This window comes from Filicampus tigris, chromosome 10, assembly GCF_054856515.1.
Source record: "Filicampus tigris isolate MCC_2025a chromosome 10, RoL_Ftig_1.0, whole genome shotgun sequence".
NCBI lineage: Eukaryota > Metazoa > Chordata > Actinopteri > Syngnathiformes > Syngnathidae > Filicampus > Filicampus tigris.
The window spans coordinates 2,444,882-2,469,653 of record NC_141226.1 but is presented as its reverse complement, the minus strand read 5'-3'; the positions used below and the strand labels follow the sequence as shown (position 1 = coordinate 2,469,653).

Genomic DNA, 24,772 nt, shown 5'->3' with positions numbered 1-24,772 from the left:
CCCAAGTTCAGTCGCTGGAGTCACTGCTTCAAAAATATTCAGCAGTATTCAGTAAACACCCAGAGGACAGAGGTCGTTTATTAAACATCATATTCGCACCGGTGATGCCACGCCAATTAAACATAGAGCATACATAGTAACGCCAAAGAAGAGAGATGAGATACAAACTCAAGTTGACAACCTTTTGAACGCTGACGTCATAGAAGAGAGTTACAGTCCTTGGGCAGCGCCAGTTGTTTTGCCAAGAAAAATGGCACCTGGCGCTTCTGCTTAGACTACAGGAAAGTCAATCTGGTCACAATTAAAGATTCTCACCCTCTTCCCAGAGTTGATGACGCCATTGATGCTTTGTCAGGCTCTGCTTGGTTCTCCACCATGGATCTTCAACATGGCTTCTGGCAAGTTAAGCTCGACGAGTCAGACCGTGAAAAGACAGCTTTCATGACGGGTAGTGAACTTTATCACTTTAAAGTTATGCCAATGAGACTCACGAATGCTCCAGCCACATGCCAGCGTTTGATGGAGACAGTGCTGCGTGGCCTCCCATGGAAAACATGCCTAGTGTATCTGGATGATGTCCTTATCTACAGCTGATCCTTCAGTGAACATCTTCAGCACCTAGAGGAAATCTTCTCCAGGCTCCAGTCCAGTGGCCTCAAGCTGAATCCAACGAAAGGCTTTTTTGCCAGAGATCAGGTACGATTTTTGGGTCATGTGGTATCCAAGTATGGCACTCAGCAAGACCCATAGAATGTGAAAAGTGTTTCAAAACTGGCCTATTCCACGCTCAGCAACAGAGGTACGAGCCTTCTTAGGACTCTGCTCATATTACCGCAAGTTTATCAGGAACTTAGCGCATCACAGTGTCCCCCTGTATGCACTCACAGAGAAAAATGCACTGTTCCATTGGACTTCTTTGTGTCAAGATGCATTCATATATCTCAAACATGCACTCTCAAACCCACCAGTAGTCATGTTTTCTGACTTTACCCTGCCATTCTCGCTCTACACTGATGCTTCAGGTTTAGCTCTTGATGCTGTGCTAGCTCAGGAACATGGACATCAAGAAAAAGTGATTGCATATGCTAGCCATGTTCTCACAAAAGCAGAAAGAAAGTGGTCAACTTATGACAGAGAGCTCTTTGCAATTGTCTGGGCCATAAGACATTCCTGCCATTATCTCCACAAACAGCCCTTTGTTATTGTCACAGACCACAAACCTCTCCTTGGTCTCAGAAAGATTCCCCTTGACAATGACAGAATTGGTCGCCGTGTACACTGGGCTCTTGGAATTGATCCTTTTGAGTGGATTGTAATTTATAAAGATGGCCACCGACACCTGAATGCGGATGCAATGTCGCGTAAGAAAATAAACAATGTACACCAGCATATAGCAGGGTTCTCAAACTCAACTTGAGTAGTCTGCTTGAGTGTGAGTCTGTCTGGGCCACATCAAGTATTCCACACTAAAGTGGCTCAACTTTTAAAAAAAAACAAATCCAATCTTCTCAATCTTTATTAAAAACAGTTCAGAACATAAATGATTCTTCAGAACATGAACAAGATTGGTGACCCGGTCCTCTCTTTCATCTCCCTGGTACTTTGCATACTCAACATGTCTAGTTGACTAATTAAGTCTGGTTTCTTGAGCACTGCAACTTTCTCTGTGCATTCAAAATATATCTGGGTGCACCTGTGTTCAACAAAAAAACATTGTCTCTTGTTTTTCATGAAATTGCCTCTTCTCATCACCAACCTATCGCTTCAAGACAGGTTTTGAAAAAGACAAGACTGTGACTGGGTGAAAGGATATCCTTTGTCCTTCCACTAGGTGTCACTTCAGAACAGGTCCAGTTCGAGGCTATCCGGTCCCCTATCCTTCCTCTTATTTTGGGTTACACCTTAAGAAACACAACCCTCGCATCGACCGGTCTAGTGACACAACTGTCATTCTCACTTCCTGTGCGCAGCTCAGACTCCAATTTCTTGTCATTCAGTAAAAACAATGTGGATGCTGTCACAGAACAAAAGGTCAAATGCACAGCACGAAATAACACAGAATCGATTCTAAAGATGAAGACTTTAAAACAACCCATATGTGTAATAAAAAAAAAAAAAAAAGGGTTAGCTGAGTGAAACTGCATGTCGATTCAAATGCAATGCTAAGGTCAACCAATTACAAACCTGATTTCATGCTTGCCGTGACACCTCAGCTAAAGCCAGCCAATAACAAATCCCAGGGGGGAGTAATGAGTGCGGTATACACCGGGAATACAAGACGGAAGTTAAGGAGCGTGCAGAACATAATTTGAGAGATTTACTGGCAAAAAAAACCCCAAAACATCCAGCATTATTTGAAGGTATTTTGGATGAAAAAATAAACTCAGAGTGAAGTGTTGTTCTTTGTAGTGCTCACAAAAATTGTGAAGAAGCAAGGCAGCACAACTTCGTTAGAGTACACCACGGGAAACAAAAACGAAACAATGTTTTTAGAGCGTTGAGCAGCATCCGGAATTGTGAGAGGTTCTGTCTGAAGCCAGACATGATTAATAATAGTGTTTTTCATAGAATCGTTCGAAGTCGCACTGTTGCATTCGAGCCATGCATGCACGCTCGCATGCAGTTGTTAGTTGGGTAATAATAATCGGGCCCCATCATGCATTTCATGCACCCCACTAAAGACTGAGGTTTGGTGACGGGCCTGACTATAATGTTGCAGAATTGGTTATTGTATGCTTTGTATCGTATTTGTACTGTTTTGAATTGGACGGAGATTCTGCCCTCCTTATCAATCATTGTTTCAAGATTTTTAAATAAAATAATCCTCATGAAAAATTGTTTGAATGTTTTTTCAGTGTCAACAATAATTGATGAACACACTATTGCCTGATCTGTAGAATACATTGTGGTTCTTCATATAGGCTAACCATTAGAAGACAAGAGGATTATTGGTGAAGCACAAAAATGGCAAATTCAGGTCCAGAGAAACTCTGCCAAAGTTTGCCTTTAGCAAGAGGTGCTTCTACTCAACTGTCAGGTAAACGAGCTCTCTGAGTAGAAGCACATGTGGCTAAACTGTGGCAGGGATTTTATTTTCTGGACCTGAATTTCCCATCTCTGATGAAACTCTTATAACAAGGTCCCTATGCAGTTTCTAGGTGAAACCGTTGAAATATAATAGCGGTCTCGGTGGAACTCCCTGTTTTGGTTCTAGATGAAATCGTTGAAATATACACTCTAAAAACAGTTGGGTTAAAAATAACACAATTTGGGGTCAAAAATGGACCGATCCACAAATTGGGTCAATTTGACCCAACTTTCTGCAAAAACAACCTATACAATGGGTAGCTTTGTACAAAACAACCCCCAACATTTGGCTGTTTTGTACAAAACAATGCAAGAATGTGGGTCGGATTGACCCAAGTAGTGGATCGGTCCATTTTTGACCCCAAATGGTGTCACTTTTAACCCACCTGTTTTTAAGTGTCAAAGGGGTTTCAGTGGAACTCCCTGCGTAGATCTAGATGAAACCCTGAGAGGGCAAAAGGGTTTTTTGTTGGACATTACATACATGGTTCTGGGTGGAACCTTTCACAGATGGGTCTGGGTATAACCCCTTCCAGGTGGAACTTTTATAAAGGGTTCAAACAGGAACGAAAAAGGGTTTTCGTACGAGGACAAGCTGAAGAACCTTATCTGGTTCTAGTCAGCACCTTTACTTGCCAACGATAAGTCAGGTATGGCAGTAATAATGAGCAATATAATGTGTACAGTGATTTCTTACCTCAGAGATCATTGGTTTTGTAAAGTACACTTATCATTTTTAAGATTTTCCTTTTGACATTTTGTTTTGCCAAACACTATAAATTTCATTTTGTTTTAATTCAAAGATAATAGTTTCATGTCAAACCGGTTTTAATATATTTGATTATTTTCCCTCAGTAATCAGAAGCTGCTTGAGATTTTCTCCAGAGCAGTATAACGTGTCATCAGCAAACAGGACTTTTTTTTTTAATAAAGACTTTAGAGACACAACAAATATCATTGACATACCTGTACAGTGTAAATAGTTTTCAATTGTCCCAGTGTACTGAAATTACCCGGACTCTAGCAATGCAGAATTGAAGGATTTGTGCCACAAGTACCAGTAATATGGCACAACGGCCATATTGAAGTCAGTCAAAGCTGTTCTCCTTGTCGCCTACTCCCCACCACATTCTTTTCAGAGAACACAAAGTGAATTGTGGCAATTTATCCCTATAGGCAGCTGTGATTCTTAGTCCTTAAATCAGGGCCTTAGAATACTAAAGTCATTTAAAATATGTGTAAGTACTGTAATAGCAATACTGACCTGTCTAGCGTCATCAGAACATGTATGTCTCCTGTAATTTGATCAATTGTGAAGATGGACCCAGCTCCTTTTCCTGAAAGAGTGTACTTAACTCTGTTGTCACCTCGGTCCATATCTGTGTGGATCTGAAAGAAGAAAATGCCAAGATGGTATGGTACAATTAGTCATACTAATGTAGTGTGTTTGTCTTCAACTGCTGCATAATATTGTTACTATTATCAAGGTTGTCGAAAATCAGGCTTGAACATGATATATATGTTTTTATATACACACACGATATTTGAAGATTATGTTTTTTCAACAGAAACAAAACAAAAACTGCATTAAAAAACGCTCCAATTTAACTAATTCTACAATGTGCCGTACAATAAAGCTATTATGATCTGCTTTAAAAAAAATAAATGAAATCTGAATGGTGACCTGATGTTTCAATGGAAATTTAAACACATTTTGAAAAATGTGTTGAAAATGGCTTGCTTTCTTTTACAACACAATGCTAATGGTTGAACAAACCTGCCATTTTTGGGCTCTCCTTAAAAGTTACTGTTTTGAAGGTACAACGTTTTGGCCCATCGCCAACGAAATAGAGATTATAGTTACCAAAAAGGCAATGGACACCTAAACTCCTTATCCTAGACCCAAAAGAGGAGTAACCCTCACATTAGGTCTGCCTTATCATTAGAATGTTAGGAAATGAAATAGTGAGGAGTAAGCACTGGCATAAAATGGATCAAGGTACTGGCACATCATTCCGGCAGCAATACTTCAACTGAATAATAAATATGCAAATACAATTAATCATATCACATTGAAATAATACAATAGCGCAACCGTCTATGTTGTTGTGTCCAATCTACGCTTTGGGGCCAATTTGCAGCCTGCGAGCCATTTGTTAGCGGCCCACAACATAAACTTAAACTAACATTTAACAAAGCTCGTAATGCTGCTTCAAAAAAGAGTGGCCTCGGGCAGTATGCAAAGTGTGGGTGTCAAAAAAGTGGGGGAGTAGAGGCACCCATATCCCCCATGGGTGCAACATCCCTGACAACTACTACAACTAAACTGGTTTTATATAGGGTAGATATGTGAATATGCAAAGAAATCTCTTACAGCTAAAATAGTAATATTTCACTTCATGATGGTGAATTTTGAGGTAATTCTGTTTTTAGCACAAAAATGGCTTTCCCCATTTTCTGCTCCATCTCAAGGATCAATTTGTGAATTTATCAACAATGGTGATGGAAGGTGGTTGGCAGATTATTGGGCCATGCTATTTTCTCTATCACAAGTAAAATGGCATTCTTCAACATTCATTTAATCCAGTCAATAACAGGGCTACCTTAAAGGGATGGTTGGGGATGGATGGCCATGTTTTCACGAACAAGTTCATTTGATATATTTTTTGATCAGGAAAATGAAAAGAGTTGTAATTTTCTATTTTATCAATAAATTTGGGAGAAATTAGGAAATAAGTGACTCCATGAGGAGAATGGCCGCGCCCCCTAGCGTTCAATCCGTGTTCGGCCAGAGTCACGGGAGTAACCGATTCCAAACTCTCCATTGGAAATCATTGTACTTTCATTGCTTATAATTACAATTGGCATCAGAATTTATGTGGACTTCTCTACTAATGCCCACTTCAACATATCAAAAGGATTAACCTCTGATTTATGTGAGAATGAGGAAATGTGGAAGTGAGCAGAGCTATATAGGCTGGGACCAGCGCACACTGCTTCTTTGCTTAAAGCGGAAGTCAATGCAAACATATTTTTTGCAAGAATATGTTTTATGCAGATTGGCTGGCAACCAATTCAGGGTGTCCCCCGCCTACTGCCCAAAGACAGCTGGGATAGGCTCCAGCACGCCCCGCGACCCTTGTGAGGAGAAGCGTTATAGATAATGAATGAATGAATGAATGTTTTATGCAGCGGCACGGTGGTCGACTGGTTAGCACGTCTGCCTCACAGTCGTGGGTTTGATCCTGGCTCCGGCCTCCCTGTGTGGAGTTTGCATCTTCTCCCCGTGCCTGCGTGGGCTTTCTCTGGGTATTCCGGTTTCCTCCCACATTCCAAAAACATGCATGGTAAGTTGATTGGACTCTCTAAATTGCCCCTATGTTTGATTGTGAGTGCGGATGTTTGTCTCTGTGTGCCCTGCAATTGGCTGGCAACCAATTCAGGGTGTCCCCCGCCTACTGCCCGAAGACAGCCGGGATATGCTCCAGCACGCCCCGCGACCCTTGTGTGGATAAGCGATATCGATAATGGATGGATGGATGTTTTATGCAAGCCCACTAGTCGAAACAGGGCATTCTGATAAATATTGCGTTTGTGGAATAAGTGTTAATCCACTCGTTTTTAGCCATCTCTGGGGGCGGCCATTTTGTCTTCTGTTGACTGAAAATGACATCACAACTGCTCACAACGACCAATCACGGCTCAGATTCAGAGAACAGGTCAGCCGTGATTGGTCGTTGCGAGCAGTTGTGATGTCATTTTCAGTCGACAGAAGACAAAATAGCCACCCCCAGAGATGGCTAAAAACAAGTGCATTGTGCTACTTAATTTATAGTCCACAAACGCAATATTAATCAGAATGCTGTGTTTCAACTAGTGGGCATGCTGGAAACATATTCTTGAAAAAATTATGCTTGGGTTGACTTCCGCTTTAAAAAACAAACAAAAAAAAACAAAAAAAAAAACTGCTTCTTTGCTGATCACAGATAGGCACCGTGGCATTAAACACCAGTCAGCATATTTACAGAGACTGAAGTGGAAATGAGACATGCACATTTATTTGGATGAGGAATGGCCCCAGTTGTTCGACTGACAACACGCCGTCCAATTTGGAACGTAAACAGCGGAAAAGGTATGTTCCAATGCGGCCACACTCTGCTGTGGAGTCAGCCTCGCTGTAACTTTTTGTTCGTTGATCTTGGCGATTGCTTGGGAGGCAATCCCGCGACATGAAGATCGAGTGAGGAGCTAATGTTGTTGTGCAAACGCCTTTTGTTTTAACGACCTGAAGCTAGTTGTTGCTATTAGCCGTCCTATTATCCTACCTTTAGACGGGGTGGGAAGAGTAAGTAAAGCTCCAATCCGCCTGCTGCTGCTGCAAGCCGTCTCCCTCCTGAGAATTGACACCAGTTTAGCATCGCTAAATGTCCGAAAAATAACCAGTCGGGGTTAGTGTGCGCATTCATGCCACAGTATTTTTGATTTTGTGGAGGTGATCATGATGAGATCACGTTTTATGTCAATAAATCCAAACTACTGTGCAGAACACTTTTATACTTTCACAGGTTGAAGTGGACGAGAGTAGCAATGTGCATTTGCATTTTGGTGGCGATCGGTCGCCGTTTTAGGCAACAGAACTGACAAAGCGAGCAATATTACCACGCTTGGCTCCCTCCCGTGACGTAACAGCTGAGACCGAAAACACAACATGAGCCACGCCCCAAAAAGGGGCGGGGAAAATTTGTCGTAAATCTAATCACAAAAAAAGACCTTAGATCACTACAGAGTCTTATGGGGGGGGTGCGGGGGGCACTTTAGTACTGATGTCATTTTTATATGCAAACCTATTATGTAAGTGCCAATGTTAAGCTCATCCAAGTGTCCCTTTAACAATCCATCAAGTAGCAGTGTTAAAAAGTGTCATCTTATTCCAAACAGCAAATTGTTTTGGGTCTGAATGTGGAGATTTGCTCTGTACAGAGGCGGATCTATTGTAGTGGGATGCAGGTCTGCGGGCCACCCCAAATTCTGAAAAATTAGTTGCATTATCACTAGTAACAGAATATGTGCTGTAGCAGTTTTACAAAATAACTATAACAATATATAAATGCTTGATGGATTGGCTTTAACGTGTTTAAGAAATTAAAGTCAATCAATCAATCAATCAATCAATCAATCACATTTTATTTATATAGCACTTTTCATACATAAAAATGCAACTCAAAGTGCTTTAAAACATTCAAAGCAAAACATAGAATTATCTTCAATCAAAAGAAAAGATAAATTATTTAAAAGTTGTTGAAAGCCAAACTAAAAAGGTGTGTCTTGAGCTTCCTCTTAAAAATATCAACAGTCTCTGCAGACCTGACATCCTCTGGCAGGCTATTCCAAAGGTGAGGACCAAAATGGCTGAATGCAGCCTCGCCATGCATTTTGGTCCTCACCCTTGGAATAAATAAAAGGCCGGCGCCAGAGGACCTCAGGATCCGCGAGGGCTGGTATGATAAAAGCAAATCAGATAAATAAGATGGCCCAAGACCATTAACACATTTATAAACTAATAAAAGTACTTTAAAATCGATCCTGAAACACACAGGGAGCCAATGCAGCAATTTCAAAACTGGCGTAATGTGCTCCCGCCCTCTGGTTCTCGTCAGCACCCGAGCGGCTGAATTCTGCAGTAGTTGCAGTGGTGAAATGCTCTTTTTCGGGAGGCCAGAGAGCAGGGCATTACAGTAATCTAAACGACAGGAAATAAAGGCATGCATCAGCACTTCCGTGTTAGCCTGAGAGAGAAACGGGCGGACTCTGGCGATATTCTTAAGGTGATAAAAACCAATCTTGGTTACATTTTTAATATGAGGAATAAAACTGAGCTCAGAGTCAAAAATGACGCCAAGGTTCTTCACACAGTGTGAGGGATTAAAAATGTGTAGTTTTGGTAAAAGCTTCTCTCTCTGACCTTCGGGACCGATAACTAAGACCTCAGTCTTGTCCTCATTGAGCTGTAGGAAATTATCTGCCATCCATGACTTGATATCTAAAATGCAATTTAAAAGGGTATCAATGGGTCCTGTGTCATCAGGAGACACGGCAATATACAGCTGCGTGTCATCAGCATAGCTGTGAAAGCTGATGCCGTGTCCCCTGATGACATCCCCGAGGGGAAGCATATAAAGATTAAAAAGTAAGGGGCCTAAAATCGAACCTTGAGGAACCCCACATTTAATTTCATGAGTTTTAGAGGAACAAGTATCCATACTTACAAAGAAATATCGGTCTGTGAGATAGGAATAAAACCAGTCAAAAACAGTACCAGAGATGCCCACTAGATTTTTAAGTCTATTTAATAAAATTTGGTGATCTACTGTATCAAAAGCAGTCAACGAAGTGTGGCTCTAGCATCCTTCAATGTTTCTTTTTGCAGCCCTTGGAGGAAAAGGTTTGGACACCCTTGGTGTATGTGATAAAATGGAACATTTAAATAGGAAGTCAACCCAAAATTTTTCCAAGAATATGTTCAATGCAGGCCCACTAGTTGAAACAAGGCATTCTAATTAGTATTGTGTTTGTGGAATAAGAGTTAATCGACCCGTTTTTAGCCATCTCAAGGGGCGGCTATTTTGTCATTTCTGTCGACTGAAAATGACACCACAGTTGCTCAGGTAAGGACCAAACACAGCTCACCTGTTGTCTGAGCCCTGAGATGGCTAAAACGAGTGAATTTTGCTGCTAAACTCATAAACACAAACACAATCAGAATAATCAGAATGCCGCATTACAAGTAGTGGGCCCGCATAGAGCATATTCTTGAAAAAAAAAAAACGTTAGGGTTGACTTCCATTTTAACATTAGTGTCTTCCCTCCTGCTTTGTGAATAAAAGAAACAGCAATGTCAAAGGGATTTTCAGAGCTACCAACTGTTATGGAGTGTCCATATTTTGTTACGCAATTCTTGACCGTGACCTCATTACACCTGTACCATGTGGCGTTTCTGGAGATGTAAAAATAAAAACCATGGGTTTCATTGCTTAAACAGATTGAAAACGAGTAAAAACATCTGGTTGATAATTAATGACACGCTGCGTCTGACGGTGGCTCCGGTGACATAATGCGCGACGCATTACGTCAAAGATGTCGCCGCTCACTCATGGGCTGTGTAGCAGACCAGTCCAAACTTAGCTGAAAGCTAACGACTTGCGGCACACCACGATCGTTGCTCGTTTGAATAGATTCATATCAGCGACAAGAAATAATGGCAGCGGCGCAAAGTGAAGCTTCACTGGCAGATTATTATTGGCAGTGATTTTAAACAAAACATCTCATTTACCTATCTTTTAGTAGTAACACCATTTTTGCATAAGATGATTAGTAAACGTTGTCCTCATTAACTCTTTGAGCCTCATTTGCTCTTTTTTTTTTGCCTATAGTTGTGTTTTATTTGTGATCAATCCTTGATTTTGGGGCACTTTCTGTTGATTTTAAGGCACTTATTGTTGATGTTGGAGTACTTCCATCTTACTTCCTGTTAATTTTGGGGCATTTTTGGGTCACTTCCTGTTGATTTGGGCGCTGGTTCACTGTTTCATGGCCAGGAAGACCATACTGCTTCATCCTGACTCTGAGATTCTACCTCCTGACTGACCCTCCTCTCCAGCACCCCCGACGCTCGCAATTCAGTGAGGCTAAGGAGTGAAAGCCCTGGATCACACCCTCCGGTCCCCGCCACCACGGTCTGTCCATCCAGAGGCACTCTCCCCGATGTCGACGCGATGCTGTAGAGGTGTGTCAACCAGGACAGCGCCACAAGAGCTTTTAGAAATTCCGGGCTGATCCCACCCACCGCCGGGATTTGCCACCAAGGAGCTTTTTAACCACCTACGGTACTTCAACTCCAGATATAGGAGAGCCCATCTCAGAGCCCCCAGACTCTGCTTCCTCAAAGGAAGCCGTGTCAGTGGAGATGAGGAGGTCTTTGACGTATTCTCCCCACCGACTCACAACATCCTGAGTCAAAGTTAGAAACGCTTCACCACCACTACACACAGTGTAAATGTCTCCCCCTCCTGAGATGCCGGATGGTGGACCAGAATTTACATGAAGGCTGATGAGATTTAAAAAATATATATATATATATTGTATGTTTTGGAGCATGTGTGTCTCGTTATATCTGGCCTACATGTAAGACAGCACAGAAAAAGAACATGTTTGTCATGGTTTTGGCTCGGTGGTTGTTGTGCGTTTGCTCTCTCTCTCTCTCTCTCTCTCTCTCTCTCCCTGTACCTCTCGTTACAGCCCAGCTGGAGGGCGTTCCCTTCAGCTGCACACCTGTGGCTTATCAGAAGGTTTAAAGGTCAGGGTGCAAAGATTGAAAACTTTTCTGTAGCCCTCTAGCCCTTTACAATGCATAACTGTCATTAAAATGTGATTAGGTCGTTGGTCGACAGCAGTTAAATCACTAAATACAATTCGAAATGTGTTGTCTGCCGTTTGAATCTCACGCCCCCTCATTTTCGGCTTTTTCCGGAGATGTGACGTCACAGTAGCCGGAGGATTCAGTGCCTACTAATCATGAACGGTCTAATAACACCCCCCTCTGTCAGCTTGTGTGTTTCAAAATCCTCTCATTCCAAAACATCGGTCGCCATTGAATGTGCGCATGGAAATTGTACAGTCCATGGTGTAGCGAGTGATTTAGCTATATCTACGTCACTTCCGGTGACTAGAGCCACGATTCCTCCAGCTTCCATGAGGTTCGGAAACACTCGGAATGAGTAAATAAAACCTATTTTCTAATCAATCTATGTTTGACAATTTGCAGGAAGTGACTCGTATGTATTATAAAACCTATTACCAATGCGAATATGAATTTCAACAGACTCCGAAAAATGTTTGCACCCTGACCTTTAAAAGGACTTCATTCTCCACTATGCCTTGTCGGGTTATTGACCTCGCTCACCTCACAGCTCATTTCAAGTTCATTTTCTAACCCAGACACTTTGATCTCACCCATAGTCTTGTTCTCCTGATATAGTTTAGTTGTCTGTATGATATTATTCTCCTGATCATTTTTGACTGAGCATTTTAAGTTTCGTGTAATTGGATTTTGGCTATATCTCGTTTGTAGTTTTCTTCAATCCCCCCTTCTTTTTGCAAGCGCTTTTGGTTTGAATTTGATAATTCCTGGCTTTGTTTCACCAGCGTTTTCAGTTCATATTTTGTCGGTCCTTCGTGGTTGTAATAAATCAATTTTTTTTTGCATTTGATGCTCTTTATCTGATTCTGCACTTTTGGGATCCACACACTATTATCCGCTTCAGTCAGGTCTGACAATCATACTACAGTGAAACGTGCTAGTAGTTTGATGGTCTGAACCTACTTTGATACTTCAGGGCCTCACTTTCTGTGATTGATTTAAACATGAAATATGCTCTTATCAGAGAATGCTGAGGCAAAAAGTTCGGTCATCAGATTTTTTTTTTTTTAATTTTTAAGCCATTGAATTTGTTGGTAGCTGGAAAAATATGTTCTTTTGTTGAGTTTATTCATCAAAAATGCTCATTAGAAAAACATTAGTAAATCAGCACAGAGAAGTGCCAGATGCGTGGTGAAATTACTTACTCCAAAATTCCTGTGTCTGGACATTGTCAGAACTTTTTTTTTTTAGGGGGGGGGCATACGTAGATGCATCTTCATGAGAGAGGACGTACTGAGAGGGAAAAAATCTTGGAGCGCTTCAAGTTTTACTTTCACAATGGTGAAAATGTTGAACATTTGTCAAAATAAAGCTGTACTACATTAAAAATGTCACTTCCAATTGTGTGTAATTGCTGTTTGAAATAAAGCACTTCTGCAAGGTTGTGGGGAGGAGCGACTGAGAATGGTGGCTGCAGCCAGACTCTCTTCAAACACACCAGCAAGTCAACTTCTGAATGGCTTAAGAAAAAAAAAGTCAAAATCTGGACTTGAATACAATAAAATGCTGTGCTGCTTGAAAACCTCTCATGTTGCTGCAAGTAAGAGTGGGCCAAAATATCCCTTGAGAGATCTAAAAGACTTATTGCTAGATTTCAGTTAGCAATTTTGCTAAGGAACTGACTTTCCACCTGACAGCAAAATTAAGAAGCAAGCAGACGAAAAAACAAAACACCCAGGCAGTGACCAACACAATAAGAGCCATTTACAGCTCGGTCATCTAAAATGTACCTCGTACATGACAAAACAAGTTTATCAAGTAACTTTAAATACAAATCAAAATAGAGGTGAATTGAGGAAAACCTAAAAAAAAAAAACAAAAAAAAAAACACCTGACCAACGCGACACGAACCATTTTCACACAGCACGGGGGTATCATCAGTGACTGTGTGAAAGACTGAGACGCGGCGGGGTGGTCGCTGTGTGTGACTGGTCAATCACAGAGCATGAAGAGTGAATACAGGAGTAGTTACCCAATGCGTTTTTTCCTTCAGCATGAGTACAAATAATGAGGAGATGTACTTGTTTCATGCTCGTATTCTGCAAAAATGCATTTTCCGTGATGGATACTCGTCTAAAATGAGTACCCGGCTCAGCCCTAGTAATGAATATGACGTTGAACATCTGAAGTTGCACGAGGTTCTATAATTGTGGACTACGGACTGGACTATGTATGACTTTTACGACGGCATCAGTTACACATAAAATGATTATTTCTATTTCAAGGAAAATGAACAGTTTTGACAGCATCAGATTTGTGTTCCACTTTAGAAGTCCCTCTCTATATACAGTACTGTATGACAATAAAAGAGATCATCTTATTACCATACCTTACCAACGTACTGTGGCACAGAGCCCGTGTATTCTTCCAGAACAAAGAACTGGTTCCATATCCAACCTCTCTTAATCCGCTGAACGTGTGACCTTCCATGTCTCAGCCTTGTCCTGCCCTCTAAGGATGTCATGGCGGGCATCACGCCACCTTTTTTCCTAAACTGGATCTGAGAACATCTGGGATTTGGGGAACTGTAAACCAACATTAGACAGGAGCATACCAGAAATACTGTGGCATGTTCCCATGTGATCCTCAGGGAGAAGCTGGTCATTACAGTTGTTGGTTATTTCAAAGGTTGAGCAGGGAATGCACCAAAGACTGGATTATTTTGTACCGTATGCACACCAAATTGACGTTTTCAATGTTGATCAAGCCAATGTATGCATGTTAAGTTGATCAAGGGATGATTAACTGTATGCTTTACTTGCTACTGAGTGGTCTTCTTTTCGGGTCGTCTTTGCCAATCAGTGTGGATTCCTAAAGCAAAAGACACAGATGACAAAATAGATTCAGGAATGAGAAATTTTGAATACGTTTTATAAACTACATGCATTGGTGCTTTTACAGGGTGGTAAGGGGTGGCAGCTGCCACCTCGCCCAAATGCCCAGCAGTGTTTCGGTCAGTCATCAGTGAAATGGGCGTCCTGTGGCATTATGTGTGTTGAACCACTAGAGGGCAGACTATGCCTGTGAGTACAATGTTACTGTAGGGAATGCACATGAAAAAGAAAAAAGAAGGACTCTACACCATTATGCAGGCAGTTAATGCGTGGTATCGCAGAAGAGAACAGTGTTCTTTCCTTTTAAAAGAACACAACACAATACAAGTCAGTTGGTACTTGACCCGGTTAGGGACAAATAGAGGGACGAAAGAAAACCCACTTCCGTCCTTGCTTGGTCCGTCCTTTTTTAAAAAAAACTTCTCCGCCGTCCCCACAATGGGCGTCCGTGTGGGACGGACAGACCGTTCTGTGCCTGGAACGGAATGCCCCTCTCTGGCAATATTATTAATTAAAATATATTTGTATTGATATAAGTGATTCAAAAAAATGCATTATTGGTGTATAAAAAGTATATATGTTAAAATTGATCAAATGTATAAGTATGCGTGCTGATCTGTTTGTCAATGTTGAAAAATTAGTTGAGCATCTCAGTTAGACGGGGGGGGTGTGGCGCCTCTGAGGGGGGGTAAAGGCGGCTTTGACACCCAATGAAGAATTCTTGTTTTTATTTCTATTTCCTTCATAATTGGGATGATATTTCCCCTTTAATTTCACACGTATAATGATTGGTCAATCTGAATGGCATTACTTTTCGTATCCTTCCTTTGCTTTGAACCAGTTCCTCAGTTATGAGCAGAGATTTGTCCAGATTCTCGGAATCTTTTGGTGAATTTATGAACCATAGACAATGAAATCTCTAAAGTCTTTGAAATTGTACATTGAGAAAGTTGTTTTTAAACTGTTGGGACTATTTGCTCATGCATTTGTTCATAAAGTGAAGAACACTACTGAGTCTTTCGGGGATGCTCCTTTTATAATCATCATTACACTTACCTGTTTCAAATTAAGCTGTGCAATGTGCAATGTTCTAAACAGGTGGGGTGTTTTTTGTTTTGTTTTTAGCATTCCTTAACTTTCCCAGTTTTTGTTGCCGCCGTGGGCATCAAATAAAGAATGATAGAACATTTGCAAAAATCATCAACAGTTTGAGCATTAAATATCTTTTCTTTGTATTATATTAAATTGAATAAAGGTTGAAAGGGATTTGCAAATCATTTTTATGTTGTTTTTTTTTTTAGTTACATTTTACACGACGTCACATCTTCACTGGAATTGGGTTTAGTAGAATGATTGTATTTGGAAAGATAATTAAGTTGCATTCAATATTAGGATGATTAATCATAATCGAAAATGAATGTTATAAAATAACTAAACAATGCCCAAATGTGATGGCAATTATGAATGTTACACAGCATGTTTCCTTGTCATTTAGACTTTCTGGTGTATTAAATTGAATACCGGTTGAAAAGGATTTACAAATCATCATATTCGTTTTTTATTTATGTTTGACACATCGTTCCGACTTCTTTGGAATTGGGGTTTGTATTTTTAATCTAAATAAAGATGAGTTGAGTAATTCATTATGTAACTGTAAAGGTAAGTTTAAATAGATTTGTTTTCCTTGCTCCTTAATCATTTTTCATCGTGGCCATTATGTTTATGTCTGTGAATGACAAATGATGAGCTGTAATGGGTATGGTATTTTTTGCTGTGTTTCTTGAGTCATTATTATGTTTATTACATGTATTATTTGGTTTTATATTGCTCCAACCTTTGCTCCGAGGTACACAATTTATACAGCCAATTAACTGCCATGTGTTCAACATTCAAGACTCACTTGTATTGCCCAAATGTCCTGAAAAAATGAATATAAGACAAATACTGAGCTCAATAAATGATTTCTATATTGGGGAAATGACACAACTAAAAGGACACGAATCAACATGCTGCGCTAGGACCGATAAGAGATAACATTTTACGTCAAACAAACCTGATGTGTCCCTTGTGGGGGCTTGTTGCTTAGATTGGGTCCAAATGTTTCTGTCCAGGTCAGTTTCCCTTCTTTTTATCACTGTCAAACTAAATCATTGATCTTTCCCTCCTCATCCTCTCTCTTTCTCTCTCTGTGTTCCCACAGCTCTCTCTCATTCTGTCTGTGTCCCTCCCTCTCGTCACCTCTTTTGGTCCCATATATCCCTTGATCCTGTCTTCTCCCTCCCCCAGTCTCTATCACGTCATTCACTCTTCTGCATTCTTGTACCTATTGTAAATTTGTTTCTCAAGTTTGGTGTATGTATTCATGTTGTGTTATACTATTTTTATAGCCCAATGGGTACGTTTATATTCTTCTCTGTGCATAAGCTCAGATGAACTACAGTACTTCTACAATGTTTCAGAAGCACTACCAGTCCCATTTTTCTCACGTTCTTGTGACGTTACAGCAAAAGGATGCAAACATTTTCAAGGCTTTTAGAAAGCACACACAATATGGATCTGCTACATTTTACTGATGTTTATTCACAATAGTATATATACCGCAATGGAAGTGGCACAATAGTTTTTGGAGTATCTGGGGTAAACCCACGCAAGCATATGAAGAACATGCAAACGCCTCACAAGAGGAGCTTAGTTGAGATTTTAAACCATAGCCTCAAGCTTGTGCGTTAGACATGCAAACCAATATGCTGTTGGGCTCCGATACTGTGTAATTTATTTCCACCATTGCAGCATGCTTGCGTTGGACCAAAGCGGGACAGTACCCCACCAGATTTAGTTGATGGAAATACAGTAAATTAAAAAAAATGTCTGTAGCAAAGACTTATAATACACATTTACACAAATGATAACCTTGCGAATGAGCTTCGCTTATATAATGTTGCTTCATGCATTGGATTCACAATCCACATTCCTCCTCCCATTCACACAATAATCAATGAGGAACGTTAACACTATTGCATACAGTGGCATAGGGCTGTCAGTAAATCAATTCATAAGGAGGATTTGGCCTTTCACACTTTGAAAGGGTCACGGTTGAAGCGAAAATAATGGACAAAAGATATTGCAATCAGTTGTTCAACTAATGACTACTGCCAAGAACTAATGCAGGCTGTATATGGTGAAGGTAGAGGAATATAGAGCCCCCTTCAAATCAAGCAATGGCAATGTTTTAAGAATGCTTACATACAGGTGGAGATTCATACACAACCTTATGCTTACATACACAACCTTCTTGCTGTGTGACCTCATCTTTATTATTGTGACACATTGTGATACAGAGCCCCACTTAAATGATCTCAGAAATACTCAACATCAGAAATGCCGTACATACTTTTATGTACAGCTCAAAGTTTTTTTTATCATATTATATCATATAAAATATGAAAGGCATTAGAAAATTCAGTCCTCCATTACCACGAGTAAATGTAGAGCCTCAATAGTTAAGCCAAGACCGAATTTGTGTGTTTTTGAGCCCTTTTTATTACGTTCTTCCCTGCAGTGTTGATTACAGTGGATAATCAAATGACTGAATTGATTTAACACTCCAGGTACATAGCTCGCATGTGTTCTGTGGTTCGCCCTTGCACAGATGGTATGCCCCCCTTGAGTGATGCACAGCTTAATCGCTCAGACACATGGTAGGCTTAATGGGAGCAACTTTAAACGTTAGTGTGTTTGAAAATGTGGTGAACTGAAGTTTTAATAACACACACCATAGCTGCGAATTCCAATTCTTCTTGCACAATGAAAAGTTTACAAGGTAAGGTATATAAATTGTAGTTGCTTTGCAAACATTTCAATCAAGAGCAAAAGTTTCATTTTGACATAATGTGAGATTTCTGCATTTGCATATCTAACGTGATTTGTTAAGATCTTTAAACTTCAGTATATTTCAAGAGCATATAAAGATCAACTCCACAATGCAAATGTGATGGTGGTAATTCAACACCTGTGGTATTAATTTCAAGCAGCAAGTTCTCGCAATCTCTATCCACACTACTCAGTGTTTAAATAACATTTAACAAAGTTTTACATGTTCAACACCCAATAGCGTGTTACAGCAACAAAATGTTGTGTTGACAGTGAGGTAATAATGCCACCATTGAGTGTTTAGATTAACACTAATGAGTGCCAACACCATACAGTTTGGGTAAATAATACCCCATGCCTCACTCCCCTACAGATTAACTCAACCCCAAATTTTTTTTTTTCAATAACGTGTTCCCAGCAGGGGGCGGCACGGTGTTCGACTGGCTAGCACGTCCGCCTCACAGTTCAGAGGTCATGGGTTCGATCCCGGCTCCGGCCTCCCTGTGTGGAGTTTGCATGTTCTCCCCGTGCCTGCGTGGGTTTTCTCCGGGTACTCCGGTTTCCTCCCACATTCCAAAAACATGCATGGTAAGTTGATTGGATACTCTAAATTGCCCCTAGGTGTGATTGTGAGTGCGGATGTTTGTCTCTGTGTGCCCTGCGATTGGCTGGCAACCAATTCAGGGTGTCCCCCGCCTACTGCCAAAGACAGCTGGGATAGGCTCCAGCACGCCCTTGTGAGGATAAGCGGTACAGATAATGGATGGATGGATGTTCCCAGCAGGCCCACTAGTTGAAACACAGCATTCTGATTAATATTGCGTTAGTGGAATGGGAGAATATGAGCAGCAAAATCCACCCGTTTTTAGCCATCTCAGGGGCCGGCCATTTTGCCACTTGCTGTCGACTGAAAATTATATCACAGTTGCTCAGGTAACGATCAATCATGGCTCAGCTTCAGAAAACAGGTGAGCCGTGATTGGTCTTTACCTGAGACCTGAACAGTTGTCGATTTTCAGTCGACAGAATTGACAAAATGGCCCCGGAGATGGCTAAAAATTAGTGGATTAACAAATGCAATATTTATCGAAATGCCTTGTTTCCACGAGTGGGCTTGCGTAGAACATATTCTTGGAAAAAAAATGTTTGGGTTGACTTCCGCTTTAAACAAAACATCCATCCATCCATTATCTATACCGCTTAACCTCACAAGGGTCGCGGGGAGTGCTGGAGCCTATCCCAGCTGTCTTCGGGCAGTAGACGGGGGACATCCGGAATTGGTTGCCAGCCAATCGCAGGGCACACAGAGGCAAACTAACATCCACACTGGCAATCACACCTAGGGGCAATTTAGAGTGTCCGATCAACCTAACATGCATGTTTTTGGAATGCGGGAGGAAACTGGAGTTCCCGGAGAAAACCTACGCAGGCACGGGGAGAACATGCAAACTCCACACAGGTAGGCCGGAGTCGGGATCGAACCCACGACCTCAGAACTGTGAGGCAGACGTCCTAACCAGTCGATCACCGTGCCACCCTTAAACAAAACACATAACAAGATTTCAATTCAAAGCATTTTTTAAACAAATACTCATACACACTGCATATAGTAATGTTGGCTAAACTCTAGTGTTTGCTCGTTATGATACATCAGCACCACCCTCTTTCTCAGCACGGCCAGAAAACGGTTTTGCTTATGCACTAGTTATGAAGTAAGCTAATTTATTGATAAATAATAATAACATACTCTTTCACACAACAATCAAGAATGACACGCACACACACTAACGTTAACACAATACATATAGTAATGTTAGCGATCTAGGTTAGCAAGCTAGTGTTAGCTAGTTATAAAGTAGGCTAATTTGTTGATAAATAATAAGAACAACAATCATTAAAGACACACACAATATTATATGAAGATAATACTTTCACATTTCAGCTCTAGCTGTGTGAAACAATCTTCCTGAAGAGTGAAACTTTTGATATAGTCTGTGTGGTTCACAGTTAATTTATTTCTGACAGCCAAAGTTGATCAACATCCTATTGGATTACATAGAAAATGCATGCGGGTCATTTTTGACCCACTTATGGAAGCTTGGGGTAGTAACACAAAAAATGTTTCATCGTGGAGATGCATTCATAAGCTGATGGCTGTTCAGATGTTGAGTAATCTTGCAGAATCTTTGGGCCACCTTTAAAATTACATTGCAGCAAAGCAGACAGAAGAATATGGACACAAAACAATTAACGTTAAATTAGTTGAGTTCATTTCCTGATGGCCTATATGGCCAAATAAGAAAACTCTAGAGCAGTAGTTCTTAACCTTGTTGGAGGTACCGAACCCCATCCATCCATCCATTATCCATACCGCTTATCCTCACCAGGTTCGCAAGGAGTGCTGGAGCCTATCCCAACTGTCTTCGGGCAGTAGGCGGGGGACACCCCGAATTGGTTGCCAGCCAATCGCAGGGCACACAGAGACAAACAAACATCCGCACTCACAATCACACCTAGGTGCAATTTAAAGTGTCCAATCAACCTACCATGCATGTTTTTGGAATGTGGGAGGAAACTGGAGTAGTCAGAGAAAACCTATGCAGGCACGAGGAGAACATGCAAACTCCACACAGGAAGGCCGGGGCAGGGATCGAACCCATGTCTTCACCTTGGCAATTGCCACTCTCACGTAATTTTCACAGCAAAATCTGTTTCTTTTCTTCATTTTTATGTCCAAAATCCTCAAAAAGGATTGCTCACAAAGATTCAGAGCTGGGCACTTGACCCTTTTTTGCCGGTCTGGCCGCAACCCTCCACCTTTGACCTGGGTACCCTTCCGGACGCGACCCCCCCGCCTTTATTCATAAAAATCATCACCCCCTGCCCCGTTCCACCCCCGGCCCAAAAAAAAAAAGTGTCCGTGATTGACGCCGCCGCGGGAGGGATGCTAACAGCAGAGGCTTTTTAAGGATCATTAGCTGGCTAATTTACCATTCAAACCCGCTGTGGACACGCTTCAAAATGCGCCACTAGTACTTTACTACTTACCCAACTGCGTGAGCTTACTTCCATTGCGAGCCCCGGGGTTGGTTTTGTCGTATTGTATAATTATTTGGGTCCAACAGACAGCCAGAAGTCGCAATCAACAAGTTAGTTATTTATTTTCCACACTTCCCTTCGTTTACGGCCTTCAAAATAAAAGCATGCCAGCAAACCACTATACACAGCAGGTTTGCTACGTCGTATTTCCGGAAGTAGGGAAGACAAGACAGAAGAAGTGTATGTACTCCTTGATGTCCCAGCGTCATACTTGAGTGCTGCGCGCAGCTTAATATACTCCCAGACACAAGTTGTTTTGAAACAGTTACGTTCCAAGTCGGGGGGCGTCGCTTCAAAAAGACAGCGACAACAATGGATATCGTACCTGCTACAACCATAAAGGCACTGAGATGACTGACTATGCTTTTAATTTTATTGTCAAACCAATTTGCTTTGCAGCAGCAACGAGCTGCGTGCTGCATCCTCTCTCGCCTCCTCTCTGTGTGGGAAACTGTATTTCATCGCAACATGACATAATGGACCGATCAGTAGCAACAATTCCTGATGTGTGCGTGGCATGTGTCGTAGACCTGTCGCCAACAGCATAATGCGTCGGCCATGTGAATCAATGCGGCAGTTGTCGCTCGCGCCGACGCAGGAGTCGAAAGAAGCCTAAAAAGAAGCCTTACATCGAGTAGGCTGAGATGAAATTTGGCCGCCTCACGAGCACGTCACACGCATGAGGGCCGATTAGTGGGCCGGACTAAAATCCACTTGCGGCCATGCTTAGTCCAGCCATTTTTTTAAATTTGTCAGCCCCCACCATCCGCCCCCAAAATGGGCATCTGGTTGGGCCCAGGGACGGACTGCCCAGCTCTGCAAAATACAGTATGTTGCAACAAATGGTATCAAAAAAATCCAGGGCTTTCTTAGCATTAACTGGATACTTGTTCATTTGTCGACACCAAATCATTGCAAGCGTTGTTGTTCTGATGAGTTGCTGTTGAACCTGGCTCTGCTGAATGTCAATGATTTCGTTGAAGAATTCATCATTGACATCTGCTGTCTCAACAGCAAAAATGAACGGCTGTCTCACCCGTGCTGGATATGACACTCTTGTAGGGAAATATCCAGCGAGAGACTTTGCAAGCTCATCTAAGTGCGTGGCCTTTGTTTGCTTCAGTTCCGTGGATACAGAAATATCTTCGATTCCAGACACATCTTCGATCTTACTTACACAGTCGTCCAGAAGCGGGAAGTTTGTGAAGTTATTGTCCTCTGTTCGTCGTTTCCATAACGGTAGCTTTTGTTCTTAAAAGCCTTCAGTTGTTCTTCTGCTTCCATGATATTGACTCCACCACCCTGCATCTGCTGATTGAGATGATTGAGAATTGCGAATATATTAGCCATGTACGCTAAAATGAGAATGAACCCGGGATTTTTGAAGCAATCTGCATGACAGTGTTGGTGCTCTTGCAAAAACAGGGCTAATTCCACACGCATGGCAAAAAAATGATTCAGCATCTGTCCCTGGGATAGCTACCGAATATTAGAATGGAGCAGAAGTACCTCGAATTCAGAGCCCATTTCTCACTAAAGATTCGGTGCCTCAGAGCATTTTTTTCGTACATAGTTCACACATTTCACCACAGTTTTTAACACTTCTGCCATTTTTAGAGTCAACGTTTTTGTTACCAACGCATGCCTACGCAGAATACAATGCGTCACGATGATGTGTGGTGCATCGGATTTTACTAGCGCACCAAAACCAGACTTTCTTCCCAGCATGACTGGAGCTCCGTCCATACAAACTGGAGAAACCAGATCCCATGAAAGATTGTTGTCTCTGAAGAAGTCAAGTAAAAGTGATATGAGTAATATAAAAATAAATCATGAAATCATCACGACTGAGAGTGATAGGAATACAAACTTCAACCAACCCATACAAAATAAGCACAATGCATGTTCAGAGAGTGACTTAATCTTTACTTTCATTTGTTTTAAGTCAGGAAACAGACACCTCTGGGAGGCTGTGTGTTCAAATGACCTTCAAAGTGGATACCATACCAGTCAGAAGAGGAAGTACAGAGGTAGGATCCAGCATTCCCATCAGGAAGTGGTGAAATGTGGGCAAGGCCATCTTTTCATGTCAGATGGGGAATTATCTCTCTAAATCCTTCATCATCATGAGCAGATGCGATAAAAAGCTGAACTGTAACATCCTGTTTGTCAGCCAGGCAGGTGAAGTGAGGTTTTCTCTTAAAGCTGCTGTTAAAGAGACTTGTTTCAAATATATAGATTGATTATGAAATATGAATCATTTTCCATATTTTGAGGCTATATGGCTTTTATCAGGGTGCTATTATCCCCATGAAAAGACACGTAATTAATTCCAAACTGTGCTTGAATGAGGTCAGGAAACAGACTGCTTTGGGGGGGGTTCCCTTTGTGCAAAATGTCCTTGAAACAGATGGCATGACAGCCAAAACAGGAAGGGGTAGCCATGTACAATTTAGGTCAAAAAGTAATGAAATGTTAGAAGAGTATCCCATTTAAACGTCTTAAGTGTTGACATTTTGAAAGTCGTGATCTTTGAAACTACCTTTCCTTTCCGAAGGCATACCCACAGTTGTAAAATGTACTCCGGGATCAATGATACCAATCCAGTGCTTTGTGCAAATAAACAAATAAATGTGTCTTGGACTGGTACTATAAATCTGAAATAACAAAAAAATGTAGGGTATTTCAATTCATAGCTTTATAAAGAACACGAGAAATCGTTGTCATTAATTTATTTTAAACTCTGAAGTATATTGCAGTAGCAGTTAAACACTTGCTGTTTTACAACTGAGTAACAAATTGAAGACTAAATTGAGAATAAATATGTAATAAAAATAAATGCTCCAGTACTTGCACAAATTTGTCAAAAAACTACTTTAAAAAAATGTATATTCCTTTAAGAGGTAAAGCAAATTAGACCGATTGTAGAGATCCGTCTTTTCTCGCTTATATTTTACAATTTGCTCTGTACAAATTAATTTACTCCTAATCTATGTAACCCACTTTAAATGATCAATTCTTTAACAATCCTTACTTGAAAAAAAACATTATTGCCCTTTATTGTCACTGTCAATAAGGTGCCTGTGAGTCGGTAGCCTGTTACAACTGCTCTGCTAACTTTTGTCTTAATTTGTTCGTTTCCACCATTTTTCACAACAAAAAATCATTTAGTGATTTGTTTGCATCGTGCTAACACGTTTTGGACTGTTTTCAGCATTTTGTCCATGACATTCTATTCCAGAAAGTATCGGTGCAAAAACTGCGACTTATAGTCCGGAAAATAGGGTACATGTTTTTCACAAGACAGCGATGATATATTTTTCATTGTTATTACTTTGTATTTTATTACTGGTTGTCTTTTATGTTTTCAAAAGCTCTAATTTGTTGCATCTGCACTGTAGATCGT

At 41.0% G+C, this 24,772-nt stretch overlaps 1 protein-coding gene across 1 annotated transcript in view; it reads right to left on the bottom strand.

The window, feature by feature from the left end:
• Positions 1-14,072, bottom strand: part of LOC147140383 (cadherin-12-like) — a 38,812-nt gene extending 24,740 nt beyond the window's left edge. Inside the window, exons 1-2 of the mRNA XM_086044023.1 lie at positions 13,893-14,072; positions 4,352-4,476 (exon numbers count right to left, since the gene is read on the bottom strand). Coding sequence (XP_085900149.1) covers positions 4,352-4,476; positions 13,893-14,036 — 269 coding nt within the window. The 5' untranslated portion in view covers positions 14,037-14,072. The remainder of the gene's footprint in view (positions 1-4,351; positions 4,477-13,892) is intronic.
• Positions 14,073-24,772: the final 10,700 nt, after the last annotated feature.